The sequence below is a fragment of the Chanos chanos genome, chromosome 5 (genome assembly GCF_902362185.1).
Source record: "Chanos chanos chromosome 5, fChaCha1.1, whole genome shotgun sequence".
In the NCBI taxonomy this organism is placed as follows: Eukaryota; Metazoa; Chordata; class Actinopteri; order Gonorynchiformes; family Chanidae; genus Chanos; species Chanos chanos.
Genome location: NC_044499.1, coordinates 41,876,736 through 41,892,970, shown reverse-complemented (window position 1 = coordinate 41,892,970; position 16,235 = coordinate 41,876,736). Strand labels below are relative to the sequence as shown.

At 40.8% G+C, this 16,235-nt stretch overlaps 1 protein-coding gene across 2 annotated transcripts in view; it reads left to right on the top strand.

The window, feature by feature from the left end:
• The window catches only part of waplb (WAPL cohesin release factor b), a 28,093-nt gene that overhangs the window by 366 nt on the left and 11,492 nt on the right, over positions 1–16,235 (top strand). Inside the window, exons 2-6 of one of the 2 annotated variants that reach the window (XM_030773598.1) lie at positions 2,921–3,411; positions 10,368–11,034; positions 11,246–11,577; positions 11,929–12,050; positions 15,429–15,524. In XM_030773598.1, coding sequence (XP_030629458.1) covers positions 2,943–3,411; positions 10,368–11,034; positions 11,246–11,577; positions 11,929–12,050; positions 15,429–15,524 — 1,686 coding nt within the window. In that variant the 5' untranslated portion in view covers positions 2,921–2,942. Of the gene's footprint in view, positions 1–2,920; positions 3,412–10,367; positions 11,035–11,242; positions 11,578–11,928; positions 12,051–15,428; positions 15,525–16,235 lie in introns of both variants that reach the window. The other variant, XM_030773597.1, reaches the window with a different exon arrangement.

Below are 16,235 nucleotides of genomic sequence, written 5' to 3'. Positions count from 1 at the left end.
ATTTCATGTTTGGTTGGACTCTTTGTTATTCGTGCAATTGAAGTCGATGTTTTTATCTTTAACAAACCTTGCTAGGTTAGCATGTTCTGCTAATCCTGTGAGCCAGCAGACAGCTAGCGAGTTAACTAGCTTAGCTAACGATAGTAAACAAGCTTACATCAGCTAGCTAGGTTAACTAGGTAGCTTAATAGCAATTTAGCAGGCCAGCCGGTTCGACTTGGTAGCTGTAAAATGCCACCGCAGATATATTACTTCTGGTGTGTATCATTGACGACTGATCAATTATGTGTAAGGGATTGGACAGCTAGCTATCACTGTGTTACTTACTGTGATGCAAATACCTGCAGAATAGCAGCTTCATTTAAGATAATTCACGTATGCCGTGTGGGCTAGCTCACTATCATTAGCCTGCTAGCCTGGCTAAGAGGTAACGCTAACCTACGTTAACATGCTTGACTGAAACCATGACTTGTTAATTAGCTGTAACCATTTGGTTGAGTTATTGAGAACGTCTTATTCTCCTACACGAGCTTACTTGTTAGCTAACACTGATCGAGTAAGTTGAGTTTCTGCCGGACAGTTAGCGGCAGTGGGTTTCATGTTTACGCTAGGCCACCGGTATTAACATAGACTCACATACATGTGGATATTGCTAATGTAATGCACTCTGCAAACACTGTATAAATAAGTAAAAACAAGTAAACTTTAATTATATACTCGATAAAACTTGTAATATACGCAGTAGTGAGATTGCTTTAACAGGTCACAGCTAGCCTAACTTTTCCAGCTAACAGCAGATGTCCCATCATTGAAGAAAAGGAACTTATTTCGACTTAAATAACGTTTAACAAAGATATTTGAAATTAAATGTTGTTCGACTAATTTAGAAGGTAAGAAGATACAGAGTTGTATTTTGGCAAGTCTATTTTCACTGTCAATATTTGCTGTGTAGAAGGGTTGCATTTTGGGTAACATCATTTTATCTGTTATGTAGCTAGCCATCTTAAAGTCTACTTGGAAGGATCGACCAGTAAGTAAACAATTGATCGCACCAAACTTAAAGTGAAATTAAAATAGACGATTTCGTTAACTTTACGTTGCTATAAGCTATTTGCTGTAAAAAAAAAAAAAAAAAAACCCAAAAACGTTCAGTAAAACACCGGCTCTGACTTAAAAAATGCGAAGCCCCACCCCATCCCCTTAAGTGCTCCACAGGTTCTGTGATAGGGTATGGTGTCAACGCTACAGTGACCTGTAAACTAAACCCAGCATATATCTAGAGTTTCATCAAGAAGGTAAATTCTAGGTTGAATTTATAAAGAGGTGCTTTTGCTGTCAAGGCTCGAACAACATCTCGCTCGGACAACCATAGTACGTCTTGCTCAGTAAGAGAAATCCTCGTGCTGGACAGGAGAGTTTTACAGTTACATTTGTTCATTTAGCAGACGCTTTTACTCAAAGCGTCTTCCAAGTGAGGCAGAATACAATTTAAGCATTTACCTTGTACAACAGCCAGCTCTTTAAAAGTGCCACAGCGAAGTTCAGTGATTGAACAGATAAAGTGCAAGAGTAGTTGAAGAAAGAGTAAACTACAGTCAAACACAGCTAGAAACAGTGCTGATGAACAGGGGCTAGAAAAGTGCAAGAGAAGAAGTTATGGCCCAGTGCGGGGGATGGAGCAGTGCTAATAGTTAGGATGCTATAAACAGTAATTAACGAAACAGCTTTACTACTGCAGTAACAAAAACAGGTCTTCTGCACCGTAATGTAAAACTGTAATGTGCAATTAAGAATAGAGTATCTCCAAAAAAAAAAAAAGTGGTTAGCAACACCCTTCATAGTGTCAAAAAACTACATCATAAAATGGACACTGGTCAGCTTAAAGCATCAGCAAAGAGTGTCTCCAAGGTAGTGCAAGATAATATATGTTATAGAGAGTCAAGTAATGCAAATTCTGCACTGGAACATAGTGCGTATGAACTATCAAGTGGTCACATTTTTGCTTTCCATGGTGGAAACATTCCCCACATTACAGTGTACTAGTTTTCAGTCATATAGTAATTCTAGTCACTATATGACGAAGTATTCTGTAGTGTAATAATATTCAGCTGTTTTGCTGACAGAGCCTACTCTGCAGCATGATCTATTCAGTCAATTCACTTACCCTCAGAGTAGGAAGATAATAAGGACTAACACTTCATTGACAGTGCAAATAATACATAATTATGAACTAAATCATAAAAAAAAGTTCCACTGTGCTTTCTTTTCTTATGAATGCTATTCTTGTGTTTCTGTACTTGTGCTGACTGAGGTCTGTGGTCCTTGACCATTTTCTTGTTGTGCGGATATGTATAGATTTATTTATCCCTAAGTTATCCTTTCTTGCTTAAGAGATGATCCATGATGCATAACAGTAGCAGCAAAAAGTCTTTGTAGGATTCCCAAGCAGCCTTACTATTTCTTTGAACTCAAAAGTCAGATTGTCACGGCCTTGAATCCTTGAGCAAAAGCATCATCTCTGACATCATTAAAGGATAATAAAAGTGATTCCAACTGTTTAAGAAGTTGTGTGGTGGTGTGGGCAGTAATGTTGGTGTGACTTGTGTGCAGATATTAAGCTGATATAGGCCTAACCTGGTTAGACTGAGAAACCGTACAGGCATTTCTAATGTGAATGGAGTCGCTTGTAAAGCAAATTTAATGAAATGTCAGTGGTGTTTGATATACGCATCATAAGTCATTTTCCACCCTTTTGATTGAGCATAGCACGGAAAAGTCTTTATAAATGTATGCGGAGACAAAATATGTTTCAGTTAAAGATATGCCTGAACCATGCATAAGGTAATACGTCTGTCCTTGCTTAACAAGATTTTCTAGCTCTTAAGCGTGTATATTTATTTTATATCTGAATCCTTCTTAGAGAATATGAGACAGATGCCACAATGACATCAAGATTTGGTAAAACCTACAGTCGAAAGGGAGGAGATGGGACCTCCAAATTCGATGAAGTCCTTTCCAATAAAAGGGCCACACTCAGCACCAAATGGGGTGAAACTACCTACAAAGCTCAAGTGGGCTCCAAACGACCGGGCCTTAAGACCGACCCAGCTGATCGGACCAAGAAAATGAAGCGAACTGAGGATGACGGCATGGAGGACCCGTTTGGCTTTGACAGCGACGATGAGTCTAAACCAGTCTCCTCACGCATCGGGACCCAGCCCAAGGTCTCCCCAGCCAAAACAGCCTTGTCGGAACCACCTCGCACCAGCTTAACTCTGGAGCCCAATAGTCGCGTGAGCCAACCAGCTAGCGTTGAAGCTGTAGCCCCAAGTCGGGCTTCATCCACTGCTGTCAGTGACAGGAGTGCACTTAGAGTCCCAGAGGACCCTGGAAAATTCTTCAGCAGTTCTGGTAAGTCGACACTAAAAGTTTTGCTGTGGCATCGTCATGAGTGTTAGTTTCTATTAGTATGATTTTCAAATGTCAAATAGTATTAGGTTTTTAAACATGGTTACGTAAATTTCAAATACAAAATTTAAGTTTCGTGAGTTACTTAAAAATCAGACAGTGAACAGTTCAGACGGTGTCCAAATTACTGCATTTCATTAGGTTTCCTGTAGCCAGACCAAACCAGACAGTGCTCTAGTTAGAGATATCAGTATGTCCACTTGTGTAATGTTCTAACCTGATAATGAATATTTTTGCTGTTGAATATTTCTGGCTGTTGAAAGTTTTAATTCAAGCATTGCTGTTGTTATCAAAGCTATGTGGTTATAAACAATGAAAGGCTGTGTTACTGTCCCTTTTAAGCTTATCATATGAAATCCTCCTCCTTTGCCTTTCTGTTAGATTGTGCTGATTGCTTGTTAGCTTGTCGCTGCCTTATCTTAGGACCACTTATCACATTTGACGTTACTGGCTTGTGTCTCTCTTTCTGATTAATTTAATTGGTGAAACATTTTTTGTCTTAGCTTATTTACACTTGCCATGCTATGTAACTTTGTAATTTCACGCTTTTTGCATGTAGTCCACACAAACTGTAGCTGCTCCAAATGACTTCTATTGATGTAAGCACGTCTGTTTCTCAAATTTCACATCACTAATAGGCTTGAATTCTAGAGTGAAAGATGTGCCAGTTTAAGAATCAGAAATGTGTGTCATACCAAAACCGGCAAGCACCTCAGTCTTTATTTCCTCTAATGAAATGGCAGACAAACTTTTTTTTTTCTGTCACAGATTTTTACAATGTGCCCAGTGCTTTACAGTCAAGGTTTTTGCAGACATCATAGCAAACAGAGTCACAGACAATGATTCTGAAAATGTTTTAAGCACTGAAAGAAATCTTGCATGATGTCTTACGTTAGTCTTTATTCTGAAGATGAAAGAGCTACTCTTGCTTCTTGAGGTTTTGCTTTTCTGTTACAGCCTAAGCTATAGCATTGGGAATAGCTGACAGCCTGGCAGGTAGCTGCCACCTATCATACCCTAACATTCACATCAGGGAGTGTCAAACACACCTGAGCTACAGGAAGTCATGCTTGACAGGTAGAGTCTGATTTGAGTGAGAGTGAAGGCTCTGATACGGCACAGGCCTGATAGGGATTTCAGCATCAGTAACAATGATCACAATTGACCTTGTGCAACCCCCGAAGACACAACCTGAGATGCTATGTTTCTTACTCACGGGATTATCTGTGCTTCACTGCAACCAACTCCTAATTTGAGGTCTGAAGAGCAGGCTTATAGTGGAGTACTTATCAAAATCTTTAACAGGATGAAAAGTCTTGCCATCATAAAGACAGAAATCAAACAAGTCAGTGTTCTGACCAACACCTATGATAATAAATCTAAATGATGTATTTTGAAGGACCTTAAACATCTTGCACTCTCAGACACTTTCCAACTGTAGCCTACTAAAGGTCTAACTTCTATCTCCCTAGCTTTGGCCTAGTTGAATGAGTCTGTAAGACAAACAGTAAATGCAAGAGTGGGACTCCCTGATGGGTCAAAAATCTGGCTCAGGGTTACAAATTATATCTGGTTAAAAGTTCTACTTGAATTACAAGTAGTAGGGGTCTGTACCGATTACTGATAAACAAGGAGATCGATAACTCATATTTGGAGCTGATATTCATTTGCAGTAAATATGAAAATTTTAGTGCCAAATTTTAAAATAATCAAATCTCCAATGCAAAGCTTTCTTTAAACAAGCGTACGTTTAATGAAATACTTTGAGCACAACATAGAAAAACATTGAACATTTAAACATTGCAACAAAAAATTAAAGTGCATGGAACTCCAGTACGGTACAAAAATTGTCAATATTTTGTGAAATAAATGTGGAGCCTATCATTCTAAATGTATAAAATCTACCGACAGCTGTCATCTCAAGGTGTGTGTTTGGCACCTGACTCACATATGTGAGAACTTTTCGCTGCCAGTGCTGGCTGCCATTCATTTTCGGTGGGTAACGGTGGAAGCAGCGTAATCGCTGAAAGTGGCATGTTCTCTTTTTATTCAGATGTTAAATCCTCTTCTTATTGAAATGTAAGCAGAGCAGGAGCAAATCAGATGGGGACGTAGATGCCGAAGCTACTTTGATTTGATAAAGAGTGAGGTCATTTAATTAACGGAGCCCCGGCAGTGGCGGGTTCGAGCCAGAAAGAGCAGTGAGAGTGGGGATTGGCCACACGTGTGTGAGTCGGGCAGAAGAAAGATGAAGCATGCTTACACCACCCTGGGGGAGTTCTGTAACTTTAGCGCTCTTTTCTTTGCTTTCTGCTTGATGATGAAGGAACATGCTTCTATAAAAAGTTTCTGTTTGCCGTATCTCTCTCTCGCAGTCACTGTGAAGAGTATTGATTGGCTGTTTACTTGTCATTGTCTAGTTTCCGATCAATCGGATAATGCTGCGGGTGGGACATTGAGCCCAGACAACAAAACTGTTACTACCCACAGAGTGGTGGCCGCATCAGAGGAGCACGTGCACATCTCTTATCGGCAAACATATCAGTCAGAATACGAATCTGATGATCAGAAAAATGATGAATATCTGGCTATTGACTGGAACAACAATAATTATCATTTTTCCAGTCAACCCATGATAAGTAGAGCTGTAACAGTTCACCTTACTCATAGCTTGGTTTGTACCTCAATTTTTGAGCCACAGTTCAGTTTATATCCCGCTCTGGCTTGAGAGAAGGTTGTACCAACTCAGAACTGAAGTTTTTCTTTCTTTTTAAGTTGAACATATACAAATCTACCAAAAAAATATCTAAATTAAAACTACAGCAAAGCTTCAAAGAAACGTTCATTTAACACTGTTATAAAATAGTTGTAGTTTTGTCAGCAGAACAATCTCCGTTGTCACGACTGATGGCAAAACCGGTGCCACTTTGATATAAGAAAAACAAGTTAACGCTAAGAGAAGCCTAGAGATTAGATGTAAATTTTTATATTACAATTTAGTATTTCGCAGCGACTTACAATTAGTGCATCAGCCAGGTTTAGCTAACTACCTCATAAGCAAAAGATGAGCAAAAGATATTTATGTGGATTCACATAATCCAATATAAGTTTTCTGGTCTGAGTAATGACGCCAGGTTTTTTGCTGTAATTTAAAATGATTAGTCAGTCAACATTATCATTAAAGTTGTTGTAATCATATGCTCATTTAAAGAACAGGTGCACCACATGGTAAGAATTGTTCATGTATTTTTTTTTTTTTTTCCAGTGGGAAATGAAAAGAAAAGGCTACCTAGCTTTAGATTATGATTATCATTGTTCTTAATAATCAAAAGAGCAAACTGTGTGGGATGTTTTCCTACACTACAAATATGTGTTCCCTGTGACTTGGCATCACATTTGAAAGAGAGAACATGTACAAGAGCTGAGGCAGAAGAAAAAGAAAACCCACAGTTCACTGCACACATACTGTGAACTGAACAGAGGACTCCAGAACTGTGGTTTTTGATTTTGGTACAAAACTGTTGTTACACCCCTTCAGATGACTATAATTGATGTTGTAGTGTGGCTAAATTAATAAGGCAAGACAAAAACCAGCAGTAGTCACGTGGCTAACTGCTTTCTCATTTGGGGAAATCTTCAAAATTGCTATTCAGACAGAGGTATCTCATGGGTGTGTTATGGATCTGTCAGGAAAAGCATCTCTAATCCATTCTTCTCAGTGACTCTGATCATTTACAAGCAGAGTTAGTAACTCTCAAAAGTTCTCCAACAACCAAATAGAAAAATGTTCTCTCAGTAAACCACAATACGCTAGCTGTTGTACAGTGCCATGGAAGGCAGACAAGTACTGATTAGTGGTTTGTAGCCGGGCAGTTTGTTTCAGAACTGATTATAAGAAATGTGAAAACTGTGAACTACTTGAAACATTGCCCAAAGCTCCTTATCCCATATGGAACACATAAAGAATGTATGAAGTTTATAGAAAAACAGCTTTAGATGAGGACTACAGAAAGCAGTATCCAAACTGTTGTAGTGCTGTTTATGATAAATATATTCAGTCATATTCTTCTGTGAAAAATGTGAAGATGTCACTGAACCAGAATAGAGCTGTTTCATTTGATATAATGATGAATCTTTCATTAGAAAAAAGGCAGAACCGTAGAGTTCACTTCTACAACTGCTTATTTGTGCTTCAGTCGCCTTAACTGTAGAGTGAACAACAATACACTTATGATTTAATATTTGGTGTTTATATCATGTTTTCATACATTTTAAGATTTCCTCATGAGAACTGATTTGGGAAGATAAACACATGTATGAGTTATTTTAAATGTACACACGTGAATGTGCTGAAAAGCAGTAGGGTCTGCTGTTTTTTTTTTCTTCGTTGTTGTGCTCTCACCTTAAAATAAGCCTGTAGATGGGTGTTTGTTGTGTTCCACTGGCTTTGATCACTGAGTCTCATCATGCTAACGCTAGTATCTTCAGCGCTAGGGCTATAAGAGCCCGTACTAGAGCCCGACCAATAAATCAGCATGCCGATATTATCGGCCAATATGAGCTAATTGGTATCAGCATTTATAACGGCCGATAACTGACGATTAAAAAGGAGACAGAAGATGGATCCTTCAACCATGTTGTGACATTCATGTCAGCCATGCCTGGTTTTGCTTCAGTATCGTGAAAGACGGTACAGTCAGTTAAACATCAGAATTACAGCGCTACGGTAGTTGAGTGGTGTAGACTATGCTGTTGACAAACTTGATTGTAGGTTTATTTATGAAACAGCGTGCAGTTCTAGTGAGTAAACAAACGACGGTCCTGTCATCGCTCCTTCGTCGCCTCTAAAAATTCTCTGACAACATCGCTTACAGCAGCTTATATTGCTGTCAATTGCTAAATTAGGTTGCTGACAAAGCTAGCTAATGCCATGTTGATCAGTGGAAGACCGCTAACATTAGTGAGCGATTAAACTGTAGCATTTACCTTATTCTACCTCAATGGTAAATGTATCTGCGACTCGCATATCTGTAGTTACAGTCGGTGCATTGGAAACTATTAAACCAGAGGGGACACGTAGATAAACGAGAGCTAAACAGGTACCTAACATGACTTGGTAACCAAACAAAGTTATCTAGCTTCTCTTTCAAACGTGTAGTGTGAAATCCCAAAGTCATAAGTCCTTGACATGCCATGACTACAGTCATGTAGTATTAGATGCATTCAACAGCAGCATTTACTCTCCATCACTGTATTAGTTTACTGCATTATTTACCAAAACTTAAATATATTTTATACTTTTGTTCAAAGTACTATTTTTGACAAGAAAGCAAGTTTATTTTTAAATTGCATTATGTCATGTTATCTTGGTGAGGACTCTTAAATAACTACACATAACAAAAGGGAAAATCTTTGTTTATGTTGTGTTTTTCCAAAAAAAGGAAGAGAGAATATCGGGCGATATAATATTATTGGAATTTTAAATCATCAAATATCGACATGGGTATAGGTCTGAAAATCCTGTATCGATCAGGCTCTAGACCGTAGGCCAACCATGCATTTTTAAACCTATGGTAAAGTTTAAAGTTATTCTTTGTTTCTTTCTGAAAAAATAAAATATGTTTCATCGTATTTGTTTGATGCTGGCAGGTAGAAGTAAACTTACTAAATGAATTTATAATAATTTGCTTTGACATTGTATAGCCATTAACAACCTGACGGATACATAATATTTGAGATTAACATGAGATTAAATTCATTTCAGATTTGCACTTCCATCTCATATTTTGTAGAATTCAAAGTCTTGGCCTTAACATAGGGAATCAAGAAAACAGAAGTCGTGTTTTTGTGTTTAAACTTGGAGTCTGAATTTCTGAAAGATAAGTCTCCAAGGTATTTTGTAGAAAATGACCACAGAGACTACAACTTTTAAATAAAATAACAAAGACAGAAGAACACAGTTTAGTTTGTTTTTTGACTCGAATGAGTTTCAGACAAAAGAGGCAATAGTCCAAGTCATTATTTCATCTTGCTAACTTTTTAAAAAGATTACACTGATTTGTAAAATTGTTGATGGCTTGAAAATTGGATAAGAGCTATTGTGCAAGGACTGTTTTACCTTTCAGAGGCATTCTGTGAAAAATTCCATTTTGACTTACTCTCTCAGACCTAATTGCTCTTCAGTAAGATGGAGCGCTCATTCAAAGGTGTCATTAGCTGCACTGCTGCGTTCAGCTTTGCAAACTTACCTATCTCTTACTTAATGTCGGGAGAATGGGCATGATTGTAGATATGGCTGCTGCTGTGGGCCACAGATATAGCGGTAGACAGCACAGACTAATGCATAGCGTCTGGGTTTGTGGGGCAGCAGATGGTATTTTGACGATATGGACTTGATTATTAATTTGGGATCTTGCGGAGAACTCTCACGGTGTGCGTACTCGTAGGGCCTCGTTAACACGTCGTTTAGGAGGGAGAAAGGCTCCTGGGCCGTAGTTTGGGCTCAGGAAAATTTGAGTCTGGAACCACAGCTTCCACTACCCCTTCTCACCTCGTTGACCTCGGGTTTTAGATGTAATACCAGCACCTCTTAAAGCATCTGCTTCATGTTGAAATGTGCATGGCTCGTTTTTCCAAGTGAAATTAATGGGTTTTAAAATGGTCTTCATTTTTAAAAGGTACATGGACGTTTCAGAATCCTCCCAACATATTCTCCAAGTAATGAGTCATATGCTTTGAATATTAATAATAAAATAACTAGATGGTTCGCCAGCCGGCCATTCCCCATTGCATTAGAGAGATGCACGAGGCCAATGCACTAAATGGCCTTCAGATATGTTTTCAGGCATCAAGTGTATCATAAATACTGACTTTCTTTTCATTTTTCCACATGTATTAAGGGAAGACCCAGAGCTGGTCCAGTGAAAGCACTGAAAGGCACAGCTACACATGGTACAAAAATGCCTCAGAGAGTGATAGGAAGCCTCTGACCCAGACCACCACGCTGAGAACGGAGAAGAGCGAGGACAAAGACTCTTACGACGCCTGGAGCTCAGTGGTAGGACTTGGGGTCAGGTCCACCTCTCCTGTCACTGGTCCAAGAGGTTCTCCGTCTGCCATGTTGGCCTATGGACATAGCGTGGAAAAGCCCTCTGTAGATTCTCAAAGCGAGCAGGTCGGGTCAATAGACTCGGACGTACCCGTGGAACCCTGCGAACTGGAGGACAATTCCCAGTCCGCGCTCAGGACCTCTAATTGCAGAACCTACTGCCGCCCCAATAAAGGCAAGCAGCTTGGCGGTATGGACGGCACGGGCTCTGCGTCAAACAGCAGCGGCATGGGTGGTTTTAGGAGCAGCAGCGCCGAGAACAGCGGTAAGCCGGTGAGCCGGGGTAGGACGAGAGACTATACTGTCCTGCATCCATCTTGCGTGTCCATGTGCAACGTCACCATTCAGGACTCGATGGATCGGAGCATGGAGGAGTACACGCCCAGCACTGCCACACCCGATCCCGGGGAGGCTGGCCGACTTAAGAAGAAAACAGAGGCAGAGACCAAACCAACCAGGTAACAAATATCGTTCCTCTCTTTAGAGCGAAAAAAAAAAAGAAAAAATTCCCAATTCCCTGCCTTTCTGAATGAAGCTAGAACATAGATATTCATTTTGGTAGCACTTTTTTTTGTTTTGTTTTGGTTTTTTTTACTTGTTCTTTGTAAAATGTCTCAGATGTAAGGTGTTTTATCAGGTAATACATTTTATGTGTTGCACTACCAGTAGGTCCAGACCTCCTCAGAGCAAATCAAAGAAGGATACCAAGCTGGAGCTCTTTGGCTTTGAGGAGAATGAGGGCCTTGTTGAAGAAGGGGACTCTGTAGCCTCAGGTAGCTCCAACTATAAGATAAAATACTTTGGCTTTGACGATCTGAGTGAGAGCGACAGTGATGAAGAGGACGGCTCCACTGCGGCTCAGAGGAGAAGGGCGAAGAAGAAGGCCGCTGCCGCAGCAGCAGCTTTCTCCATGGAAACAAATATTGACGGCCCCCACTCTAAAGAGCCTCAGGACAGCCAGGCCAGTAGTAACTCAGGTCAGACACAGAACCTCAAGCAAGGTTAGTATTACTGCCTGTCGCAAAGCCCACACTCCCACACATAAACAAACAGTCTTTATTTACTGTTTACTTTGGACTTTGGTCGATTTATAAGGTGTCTGTTGGAGAGCACTGCCCTTTTGTTGCTTGCTTTTGTTTTATATATTGTTTTCTTTTACCATTCTTCACTAGCATTTAAACTGATATGCCTGTTTAAAGCTAATTCCACTGATGTGATTTTGTAGTATGATGATAACTTGGGTGTAACCAACAAAATGTGTATATGTTGCATGTGTATTGGATGAGTAAGGCAATAAATAGAACACAGTTGCCATACCTTGCTCTGACTTGGTATTTTCTACTTAACCTCAGATCTTTTAGAGGTCCCTGTGGAGGACTCTCCCACTGTTTCAGAAGTGCCAAAGAGGCAGCAGGGGAACCAACAGGAGAGGTCTAAAGAGAGCAGCAGGAAGATCTTTAGTGGGCCCAAGAAGGTAAAGCAGTTCTCTGCATGTCTGTCTCTCTCGCTCTCTCGCTCACTTGCTCTCTCGCTCTCTCGCTCTCTCTCTCTCTCTCTCTCTTGCTCTCTCTCTCTCTCTCTCTCTTGCTCTCTCTCTACTTCTCTCTCTCTCTTCTTGCTCTCTTCTCTCTCTCTCTTCTTGCTCTCTCTCTTCTTGCCCTCTCTCTCTGTCTCTTTCTTTCTCTCCAAGGCTTTTCAGTACCCTTAACATATTGATGTTGAGTCCTGTCTTCAAGGGCTTGCTTTTCTGGCAATTCTTTGTTTTAAACAATAATAATAATAATAATAATAATAATAATAATAATAATAATAATATTTATTTAGAGCCCAATATCACTATTTATAGTCTCAAAGGGCTTTACATGTCTATAACAAAGTCGAATCAAAATTATATCATGCATAAGTTCGACAAAATAGATAAGTCTTTAGTCATGTTTTAAAGGTATTGAGAGATTTTGCTTCTCTAACTTCTTTAGGTAAACCATTCCAAAGGAATGGTTTAAACCTACTTCAGGGCCTGATTAAACAAATTAATCTAAACCTTGAGCCAAAAAGGGAAAGTCATTGTTCAAATGGGTCGTCAAAAATAAGGAAAACTCTAGGCTCGGTTTTGTGACCGTCATGTTTGCTGTACCCAGCAGCTGTACCTTCTGGTTGTTTATAGACTTTCAATAGAGCTGACGGCTCTGTGCTATATTATGAGTTACATCATTCTGTGATTGTTTAAAAGGCCTGTGGTTAGTCATGCCCTGCTTTCTAATGTCACAAACAGCTCACAACTGGATTAGCACCAGTGTGTTCGAGGCACTTTCTCTTCTCTGGGATCTTGGTTTTATACGTGGTAGAGCACATCTCATTTTAAAATGCCATCTTAATCCGAGATTATACGCCATTATTTAGACAAGCTTTTTTTATGTCAGTAATTTCTTAGAGTTCACTTTTAAGATGGACTAATAATAATTATTTTGTTTGCTTTATTATTTGTTTTATAGCGGCAATTTTGGTGTAATGTGTGTATTAGTTTGTTAATGAATGATTTCTTTTGCCCTGGAAAACTTTTCTAATGGCTTTATATCAGTAAGACTATTATTCCTGACAGCACTATCTGTTATCTCAGTGCTCAGCCAGAGATGTTTATGTAATAAGGACCGCATACTTACCATCACGCTGCCTCACAGTTCCCTCCTGCAGACAGGCAGAGGGCACAAATATACACCCTCACCAAACTCCATTTCAGCTGCATCATTCGTTAATGTGAAAACCACTAACTGTCTTTGTCTCTCTCTGTTGCCCCCATAACGTACGTTTTCTCAGTGTGTGTAGCAGACGTTACATTTGTGACGGCGAAAGCTCCTTAATGTCCGTGCACCATCGCCTTTTGATCGCTCTCTCTCAGAAAACCATGGCAGACCGGTTTTCTCGTCCATGGTCTAGTTGTGGTTTTAGTTTGTTTGTTGTGCGTTTTGAAGACCTAATGACTGTCAGGCATTTCTCAGACTGCAACAGTTGGGCCCTGCGGAGTCTGAGGCCTGTTTGTGAGCGGGGGCGGAGTGTGATTTGGCGTTGGGGGAGGGGTGGGGGGGCGGGGGGGGGTTATACATGTGAGAATACATGCTGGGCCTGATGGCAGATGAATTAACTGGGTTGTTGAAAATGCCTGACAGCAGACTTCGTTTCGAGGCCGTCTTGGGAGAGCCGTTTACCGTGCAGAGTTTATGGCTGCTGTTTATGGTGCTTAATAATGACTCATTTCAGGCGGCTAGAAAAAAAAAAATCATTAGAACGCGCGCGAGTATTGATTGCTTCGTGCCTGACGTTCAGGTCGGTGAGTCGCGCAGGTGTGTGTTTTTTTTTTTTTTTTTCCTTTTCATCGTCGTCATTTCTTTCAGCCTGACTACATGACCATGAAACATTGAGGAAATGTCCATTTGCAGATTAAGCAAAATGCTTCAGTGCAGATAGTACGGCCATTTCAAACCGCAGACAGAGTTTGTCATACAGTTGTGATTACCTGTATTTGTATTTCTCTTAGCTACCATAGCAGTTATTATTTGACTCCTTTGCACTTAAGTAAGAATGAACATTAAGGTTACCAACCAAAAAAAAAAAAAAAAACCCGCCTGCTTCTTCGTTCAGAGCCCAATTCTTTTGGGAGTCCGCCTCACTTGTCACTGCTCCTTTGTGTCAGGTTGACACTGCTTAGTGTCAGGTTGACACTGCTTACTGTCAGGTCAGCCCACGTGTGTAAGTGTTTAGACAGTAAACCCAGGCAGGTCCTTGTGCACGTCTTTATTGACCAAACAAACCTGTAAACCGATCATTTAAACATGCAAACAGGTGTAGTTGCCCTGTTAAGATTGGTACAAATTTTACATTTTACATTATCTACAATCCTGCTCCTGTTTTTTTTTTTTTTTTCTGAAGCTTGTGGTTTCAGCGTCAAGGTCGCAGTCGATTGGCCAGATACGCAATTGTTCAGATTGTCTTAAAGAAAGAACTCTTCTGCTAAAGCTAAGACCAGACTTGGCAGCTTTGAGCTAGGTTTGAAAAGGGGACATTCCAAACCTCTGTGGGCTCACACCAGGGGGTGGTGGTTGGAGCAGAGTGGGGGTTCCAACCCCCTCCCTCCCCACCCCCCCGAGTCTCTTTGCTCTTTGCCCAGTCTGATGATCCCTCTGTGGGGTCTGCTCTGCCACTCCCTGCTTGTCAAGGAAAAGCTGCTTAATTATAGCAGATTCAAATCAGTTTCCTGTGGTGCTGTGTTTGGAGCCAGCAATTTTTCTCGCCACCTCTTGATTTTTTTTTTTCCCCTCCCTTTTCATCATAATTAATAAACCCAGCTACAGGTCTGACCAATGGAGTGTTTATGCAGCCATCAGTTGCCAGGTTATGGCCTCCTCCCCCTGTGTATATCTTGGCTGTTTGTCTTGTGTACGTCTTGGCTGTTCATCTTCACTGCGTCCTGCTGTTTGAGTGAATCTGGCTCCCTCTGCAGTTTTAATCCGTGTTCATCTAAAGCGTCTCCCTGGGGTGTGACCTGAATGATATCCTGCGGAGACTAATGACTTTTGCCCAATTTTTACTCTATAAAGCAAACAAGGAGCTTGCTACCATTGCCCTTATTAAGTTTTAATGACAGACTTCTTATTGTTTAAAGGAAAAAAAAAACAACCTTAATATGGCCCACATCAGTTAATTATATACAGTTGCCTGCTTCCTAGTAGTAATAGTGCTTCCGTTTGTTTAATTTAGAAAGTGTAAAAGTGTTCTTTGAATTATACATGCTATTACGTTTTCCATAAGTGTTGAATCTTAATCTGTCTGTGTTGTTTTGCTTTGTGTTTTGCACTAGTCCCCTACTAAAGCTGTGTATAATGCAAGACACTGGAATCGACCGGAGCCTGAGGAGCTGCCCCCCCCACCGCCCTCCCGATCCCAGGCCACACCGGTGAGTGCTACGGACCTCTCCGCCTCCATTACAGCCAACACTTTATTCAGCTTTTCTGGTGTGAAGCACACACACAGCTTACATTCTGGGCTCACACTGTCGAGCCCCCCCCCGGGTGCGTTTCTCTCACCAGGTCGACCTACCAGTGGGTTGTGTGAGAGCTCAGAGTAGCAGCCCCCCACCCGCTCCTTCTTAAAGCCTCGCTAACAGAGAACCCCATTATTTAACCAGCTCGCTCTCTCTCACTCTCTCTCTCTTCTCTCTCTCTCTTTCTCTCTTTCTCTTTCTCTTTCTCTCTCGCTCTCCCTCTCTCTCTCTCTCTCTCTCTCTCTCTATTTTGCCCGCCAACACAGCTGAATCAATCCCACACAAACGAGACAGTCTGCATCTGCTGCCTCAGATGAAGTCTAATGTAATATTATACAGCCTCCCTTCTCCTCGCGTCACCCCCTCACTCCCTCTCTCTCTCTCTCTGCCTAGCAAGGCCCACACTTTTCAGTTTCTGCAACTCAACCCACGCCAGCTTCATATTTTCTACAGATTTGGACAGATTTCATTAGAAACGCGGGCGAAAGTCCGCCACTTCCCCAAATTTATTTGCCCGTGAAAAAAAGCGTAATGTCTTTGGGTTACTGATAGCGTTGTTGGTCATGTTTTACAGGGCGCCATTACTCTAGCCGAGTCTGAAACTGTTGAGTGTGATTTTTGGAC